Source organism: Panicum hallii, chromosome 5 (genome assembly GCF_002211085.1).
Source record: "Panicum hallii strain FIL2 chromosome 5, PHallii_v3.1, whole genome shotgun sequence".
Lineage (NCBI taxonomy): Eukaryota > Viridiplantae > Streptophyta > Magnoliopsida > Poales > Poaceae > Panicum > Panicum hallii.
The window spans coordinates 16,039,377-16,047,242 of NC_038046.1; the positions used below are offsets into that span (position 1 = coordinate 16,039,377).

At 48.6% G+C, this 7,866-nt stretch overlaps 1 protein-coding gene and 1 pseudogene across 3 annotated transcripts; one reads left to right on the top strand and one right to left on the bottom strand.

Moving 5' to 3' along the window:
- Nucleotides 1–1,781: 1,781 nt before the first annotated feature.
- LOC112892483 lies at nucleotides 1,782–2,929 on the top strand (annotated as a pseudogene).
- Nucleotides 2,930–4,763: 1,834 nt separating this feature from the next.
- Nucleotides 4,764–7,167, bottom strand: LOC112891577. Of its 3 annotated transcripts, none has more exons than XM_025958473.1 (3): nucleotides 7,046–7,167; nucleotides 6,809–6,873; nucleotides 4,764–6,695 (listed from the first exon to the last, which is right to left on the bottom strand). In XM_025958473.1, exon 3 carries the CDS (start codon nucleotides 6,450–6,452, stop codon nucleotides 5,055–5,057), a length of 1,398 nt encoding a protein of 465 aa, XP_025814258.1. In that variant the 5' UTR covers nucleotides 6,453–6,695; nucleotides 6,809–6,873; nucleotides 7,046–7,167; the 3' UTR covers nucleotides 4,764–5,054. The 3 variants fall into 3 exon arrangements, with proteins under 3 accessions (XP_025814258.1, XP_025814259.1, XP_025814257.1); XM_025958474.1 differs by having other exon boundaries at nucleotides 4,764–6,700; XM_025958472.1 differs by having other exon boundaries at nucleotides 6,809–7,156.
- Between the last annotated feature and the right edge of the window lie 699 nt (nucleotides 7,168–7,866).

A 7,866-nucleotide genomic window follows, 5' to 3' on the forward strand; every position in this document is an offset into this window, starting at 1 on the left:
CCGTCCATACACAAACTCAGCGATGACCTCGTGCTGCAGATCTTCCTCCACCTCCCTTCCCTCGCTACGCTCGTCTGCGCCGCCCTCGCCTGCCGGGCGTGACGCCGCGCGGTCGCCTCCTCCCCGGCCGCTTTTGCGCCCTCCACCCGTCGCCCCTCAGCTTATTCATCAAGGCTCCTGACCCAGCGCAGGCCCCTAACATCGGCATATTTAACTATCTGCCAATTTTACAGATTTGCCACTCCTACGAAGCTAACTATTTTGTCAATTTGACTGATATGGCATACCAAATCAGCTAGCCAGCATGGAGAGAATAGGTGAAAAGACCATTATACCTCTGTATTATCTCAGCATACGGTGCTCTTTCTCTTTCTACCTCTATGACTGGTGGGACCCCACCTATCTTCTTCCGCCCGTCTTCCTCTTCCTCCAGCTAAGTTTCACCTCCAGCCATCAGCGAAGTCACACCGGACACGGGTGGCTCCTGGCTGCCCCTGCAGCCTCCAGCGCAGCAGCCGGTGCCCGAACCTCCTCTTCTTCTCCACCTCTTCGTTCACCCATAGGGCTGACCTGGAGTTCGTCGACTGCACATCCCTGCCGGGGAGGCCAGCGCCCGTGCGAGCTTCGTCGTCACGGCCCGCGGCCACGCCGCACGCTCGCAGCCCATCCTCCGACCAACACCTTGGACGAGAAGCTGCAATGGGTTGCTCGGGCACGCGCCCGCGAGATGGATAAGGACGGTCTGCAGCAGCGCCAGCACCACTCGTGTTCCAGGTTCCAGCTCGTCCGCACCCAAATCGAGCTCGTTGTCTACGAATCGAACTCACTGCCATCCAATTCGAGCTCACCATCTAAATCGAGGCCAGCTTTATCCAAATCGAGCTGGTCACGGCACGATTCATTCTCGTTGCTGATTGGTTGAGTGCCTCCATGGATGATGGTCCTTGGCTATTTGCTCCAACACGTGCCTGCACTAGGGTCCTGCTCAATTGATTCACGGGCTACCACAACGTTGGCCGCAAGCAGGAGCAGCTCGCTGAGGAGCGCGCCACCGCGGCCGCAAGCACGAAGCCAAACCTCGCCTCCTTCCCGCCAGTGGCGGAGGATGGAAAAATTTAAGGTATGGTGAAGTTAAATCGTCCAAAGATTAAGTTCAAGTTAAAAAGTAGCATGTACATGAGCACAACGTAACAGCATCATCAATTCATCAGAAGAGAAAAGAAGAAAACAAATGAAAACTGAAAAGTAATCATTAGGCAATGGTGCAATCGCAGGCCGTCACCGTCGTGAGCACGTGAAGCAAGCCCACACTACGTTACTGGGAGGCGGGCGGGCAGTCACGGCTAGGGAGGTGTGGATCCGTGCCCATTAAATAACAAAAGGTCCACCCATTGGCCCAGATCTCACACATAACGGTTTGCACTGGTCCAAGGCTGTGTTTCTTCCACCTTGTACACTCTTCCGGTCTTCTTCCTGCTCAGAAAGTTTGAGTTCAAGCTCCTATGGCCGCCGGCGGACGAAACAATTGAAGAGAGAGCTAGAGGTTGAAGAAGAACGGAGGACCAACTCTAGGCAGGGGCATCACGGTCTTTTCGCACGTTCCCTCCACACTGGCCGGCTGACCTGGCGTGCCACGTTGGCGATTTTAACAAATAATTAGCTTCGAGTCTAGAACCTGGCTGCCGCCGTCCGCTGCGGCGACTTCTTCCTCACCTCCCTCCAGGACGGCCCCGGCGAAATCCCCTGCTGGGACGCTACGTCCTCCTGATGAATTGGGATGACGGAATACTGGTGGTGATGAACCCTTGACGCGCCGGCGTGAGAATGCCTTCGATTATTCTCCTCTGGATGTCTTCGTTGGGTCCCGTGGCCGCCAAATTCAGCTATATCCTCGCTTGCTCTGCTCTGCCGGGGATCCCATGCCGTTCCTCGTCGTGTTTCTTGCGCACGACGAGTCGAGGGTACGGGCTGTTGTCTTCTCCTCAAGCACCAGAGTGTGGAAAATTCACCCAATGGGTGAAGGTCCCTCTGCCCCTGTTCGGTCAGATGATGATAACCGGTGGGTTCAGACTGCAGTTGGCGTGATGCAAGCGAATGGGTTCATGTACTGGGTTTACGAGGGCCAGATGCATCTTGTTTCACTTGACCCGGCCACAATGAGATTCTCTGTCGTTGAGCTCCCAGTGCCTGAGGAACACCAGCTTTGATGTCCGCTTTGATGTCGGTGAGACGAATGATGGTGCAACCTGCATTGTTTTATTCAGATCAATTGAACATTGGCGTATTGATGCAGACAAGACAAGGGATAACGATGGTGTTGAGAGATGGTTTCTGGACCGGGTAGTCCCATTGGGCAGTGAGCTTGCACGAGTCCTCCGTTGTGGATTGGATGACGACAGTGTGCTGAATCATTTGGTGGACAACCCTGTTGAGCTGTTTGTTTTGGCAGTTCGGGAGGGATACGTGTACTTGGCAACATCATTGATCCATCAAGATACCCGAACTCCATGCTGGTTCCTGTCCCTATGTTTGGAAACGATGAAGCTGGAAAGGCTATTTCGGAGGACATTTGACCATATTGTTCATCCCTATATTATGGAGTGGCCGCATTGTTTAGTTGGTAACTATGGGAAGTTTGCACTTGAAGATGCTCTCTGAAATGCATTACAAGGTATCGGTTTATCTGTTATACGGAACCACTTAACGCTGCTCAGTATTGGTGTAAGAATTCTGAAACTGGTACGTTCCTTAGGCTTGTTTTTTTTTTTTACTTTAGGTGCTCGGGGTGTGGTATCGTTAGCCTCTTTTGTGGTGTCTATTAAGAACCTTCTGCTCAAGACTGTTTCCTCTCCATTCGAACAGTATTCATGTAGTCTTGGGCATGTTAATTATCATGCTTTTGCTTCCTCAAATTGAAATAATCATGTGCTAGTTCAGGGTAACTATGAAAGACTACATAAATTTGCTTTCATGATTCATTAACCGGCTTTTGTCAAGTAAATGCCTGCAATTATCTTTAGAAGCCTACTAAGTAATTACATGGATAAAATAGAATAAGGGAACTAGCCGTCTTCCATCCGTTATGCAGCCGTGTCTTAATAAGCTAGAAAATGCACGCATAGTTGTAGAAATTGGGAGGGTAATAAAACAAATGGAGCAATCTATCAATCAATTTGTAGACTCTATGGTGTCCTATCTTGACAAGGCATCAACGAAGCTTCGGTAAGGTTGTGGTCTTCTTCAATTCTGGGCGGCTGCAAGCATCCACCAAGATTCAATTAGGGCATGTACAGCCTTGAGACTCCTTGTACAGTTTTCAAACCATAAGAGACACTAAGAAACACTTAAGTACAGCCCAAGGTCTCTACAAGCTATCTCTTAATAAATGATTAAGAGTAGAGACTCCCAAAGAGACAAGCATTTATAGAGTTGTACACACTAGAGACTGGGTATTGTCTCTTACTCTTAAAAAGATGTGCAAGAGACCGTCTCTTGACGAAAAGCCTGTCTCTTAAAATTTTATTCATTTACCCCCTTAAAACCCCTCAAGAGACGGCTATAACAATGGGATGTACATGCCCTTAAGACTCTAATAACCCAGCTCTACCTTTTTTTAGTAAAATCAGCTGGAAAACGCTTCTCCACCTGTTTCCATATCTTAGCAGACGCAAATCCATTTTCGGGAACTACTGTTACACTTATGGATAACCCATCACTTTCTCGTTGAACTTGAAATTTAATTCCTTTAGTTCAATATTGACTGTTGCTCGAAATATTCCACCTGGAAGTAATGCTCATTTGTAAAATAATCAAGCCGATGGCGAGTGCAACCACCGTGCAAAATGTATGTTTACTGTGTGTTTGGAACAGCAATGTCATGGTCCAAACAAAACTCATAAACCTTGCTGAAAATGCTTTCCCGGCTACAATCTGATCACATTTGCTCAAAAGCAACTTTTGAAGATTCTACTAGGCGGATAATGACATCACCAAGAATTTCATCGATTGTCTAAAATTTAGCAAAGAATCCCAACTAAGATATGGTGTTTCAGGAAATTTATACCTTATCAACTTCTCATCTGATTCTAAATTTTCTCCAGAGCTCAAAGTATTCTTGCCTTAAGTCATGTACTAATTCTAAAATCTCTCTCTTTAGCATGTTTTCTGAAGAAAGAAATCAGAATAAAAAATCAAAAAACTGAATCCAATTCTGCAGGAATCAATCTAGTCAATTTATCAGGATTGAGATCATCCATGACCCCACAATTGTAATCTTGTATAGTTCATCTATTTCCTTATTCCTATTTCCTACTATCACAAGAGAAATCCATCAGATTACCAGTCATTTTTTTCAGAGCACATGAAACTAGCAAACAAAAGTTTCTCTCTAATATTTCATGATGGCTGTAGGCAGCCTATACTTTATCACAGGAAAACATTGCTACTTTAGGACCCAAAGCAACAGTTCCAAATTTTAATCGAACAAACTTTTCAAGATTTAAAAGCATAAATCAGCATCTGCTGGCTGCTGCAGGCATAGTAGTTAAAAAAATTGGTCAATGAAACATGACATAAAAGCCATCTAATCCATCAAACATATCATACAGAGAGGATGTAGCCACTCCACCATCATTTTTCATATATTGCAAAGCTAACGCTAATTTTCTATGTGCAAAATGAACATAGTTCTTCCAACAATGGTGAATAGTACCTATTCTCTTCAGAGCAAGGACCTCACAAAAAGAAAGCCGTCAAACAAGACCTAAAAAAGGCTCAGTAGCGAACTTAATAAAGAGTCAAGTTCAGAACCATCACACCAATCATGAAAACTGGTAATTGAACATAAATAACAAGCGCCAAAAGATCAACTTGTATGATTGACTGGTGACAGAAATACAGAATCTTCAGCATCATGGAATTAGATGTGATTCTTCAGCATGATGCAGCTTCAGAAGAATGTAGTTATCATGGCATCCCATCTTAGGAGGTTGGTTCTACTAGCTGCCCCTCTTCTTCCTTGCATCACGTTTGGTGGGTAGTCATGCCCATGCATTTCATGTACCATCTTCAGGTGCAAACCTCCCATAGTTACCTACTAAAGAAGGCGGCCATTGCATAACGTAGGGATGAACCGAACTGTCATACGTCCTCTGAAAAAGCTTCTCCAATATCATGGTTTCCAAGCAGAGGGACAAGAACCAACTAGGAGTTCTGGAATCATTTAAGTCATCTGATGTTGCCAAGTACACAAAGCCATCCCTTACTGCCACAACCTTCACCTTATTGTAGTCCAACGTTACTTTGCCAAGGACCCGACAAAGCTGTGTCTCCAAGGGTTCGGCCCTGTCCAGCACCCACCTATCAACGCCATGTTTCTCTGTTCTGCGCAACAGCACGCCGACTATGAAGTTAATAGCATAGACAATACAGGGCTCACCATTTTTCATTTCACCCACAACAAAGCTGCAGAATCGATTCTGCAGGAAAATAGGGAGCTCATCGACAGAGAAATCCATTGTTGCAGTGTCCAGTGTGAGCATATACTTGCGATTCTTGTAAACCCAGTACAAGAATCCTTTAGCCTGCATGTTGCAGCTCATCCACCCTTCTCCGCGGCCGCGCCGTGGCTTCCCCGGGATATGCACCCACGGGCGAACGGACCACTCGCCGGTGTCCGAGCAGAAGACAGTAGCCCGTACCAAGTCCCTGGACTTGTCATGGGCAACAATGACCACGCGGAACGCCGTGGGGTCTTCGTCGGAGCAGAGCAAGCAGGCTCTATGTCCCACGGCGTAGACGCGGTGACCGTCAAGGGAATCGAAGAACCTTTCGCTCCGTCGCGCCAAGGGATTGACCACCGCCATTGTTTCCTGACCACCATTGGCGAGGAGGACGTACCCGCCGCGGCAGTCGTGGATGTCCCAGCCGTTGAGGACTCCGGGGCGCTCCTGGAGAGAGGTGAGGAAGAAGTCGCCGCCCCGCACGGCCGCGGCTTGGTCCCGGTCGGTGCCGCGGGTGGGGACGAAGGAGGGGAAGGCGGGGAGCCCAGGTTCCTGGACGGCGCCAGGGGGGTTGAAGAAGAGGCCCAGGAGGGGCGCCGGGTGGAGCTGGCGGAAGCGGCGGCGGAAGGCCGGGGAGGAGGCCACCGCGCGGCGCCACCCGCGGCAGGTGAGGGCGGCGCGGACGAGCGTGGCGAGGCAGGGGAGGCGGAGGAAGATCTCGAGCAGGATGTCCTCGCCGAGGGAAGCGATGGTAGTGGTGGTGCTGGAGTCCTTGCGGCGTTTCGCCGGCGGCGAATTCGTCGGAGATCTGTCTCTCGCCATTACGGCGGCGGCGGTGCAGAAGTGAGAAATTTCAGTAGTACTTGGGTCTCGGTTGGTACGTTTTTCAGAAATTGACACCCAATTTGCGTGCTTTCCGCAATTTAACACCGAGCATGAGAATTTTTTCATTTAAGGTTTTTTTCCTCCCCTTTTCTTTATTTCCCTTCTTTTCTTCTTTCTTTTCGATTTCCAGCCCTGGGAAAAGTTGATTTTGCCCGTGCCCTTATCCTCGTACAGTCCCACGGTCCTGCTCCTCCGTTTTGCAGTCACCGGCAAAGGCGCTTGGGCCGCTGTGGCCGTGCATGAGGACAGTGCCTCCCTTTCCTCTGCGAGCCCTCGGCGGCGGAGCAGCCCAGCCGCTCCTCTAGTCCACTGAGCTACCACCAAATTCCAAGCTCAAGTTCGTTAGAAAAAAAAATTGCAAGCTCAATTCCCAACAATCTCTCTCCCTGCTCATGTGCAGGACGATTGTTATCTTAACTGACCATGTTCTCCTCAGATGCAAGACGTCACGGCGTTTACGGAGGAGCACCCTGGCAGCGACGAGGTCCTGCTAGCGCACAACGATAACTCTCTTTAGTTTACAGAACGGAAAAACTCACCCGCCACCAAGGATACGGCGAGCATGGGCGTTGCCCCACAACGATGTAGAGCGGCGGGCTCCTTCCTATACCGCCGCCCCTGCAGAATAATGGGGATGCGGCAACATCGCTCAGCTTCACCTGGGCCAGCGAGTCTCGGCACAAGCGATGGTGGTGATGCCATTCTTTATGCGTGTGTGCGCCGTGCGAGAGAGAGAGACACCACCGGCTCCATCCATTCTGATGAAAGGATAACACTTAGCACTTTAACATGCAGGAGCAAACAGTCCTGGAGTAGGGAAAAGGGAAAGAAGAGAATAAAGAAGGAAAATAAAGAAAAGGGAGGGAAACATCCGAAATGAAAGAATTCACATGTTCGGTGTTAAATTTCGAAAGGCATACGAATTGGGTATCAATTTCTGAAAGATGTGCGAATTGAGATCCAAATACTGAAATTTCTCTACAGAAGTGGGCGGCTCTCTCAATTATGGGCCGTCCAACCCTAGGAAATCCGACCTGACCCGCCTGAAAAAAATCCGACCCGAACAATGAATGAGCCAGGCTTGGGATGAAATTTTTAACCCAAACTCCGAAAAACCCAACCCAACCCGATCCGATCGAATCTATACTTAAAAATTGGATTTTACGTGACCCGACCTGAACCTGATCCGACCCGGCCATGTGTCGGGCCGAAGAAAAAAAACCCGCAGGTTCCTTTTGACCCAACGAACCCAACCCGATCCGACGGATGATCAAATCTACCACTAATGCCATACCCAGATATATATTAGCCAGCATATAAAATAATTCAACAAATAGCTCATGAATCATAGCTTCTACTACAATTTCAGGGATTGCTGGCTGTGGTATGAAAAAAAAACACACCGTCCACTAGCAGCACTGCACTTTGTGAGCCTACTTTGGTCAACAGAATCATATGTGCTCTGTATTCCATTCCGTTT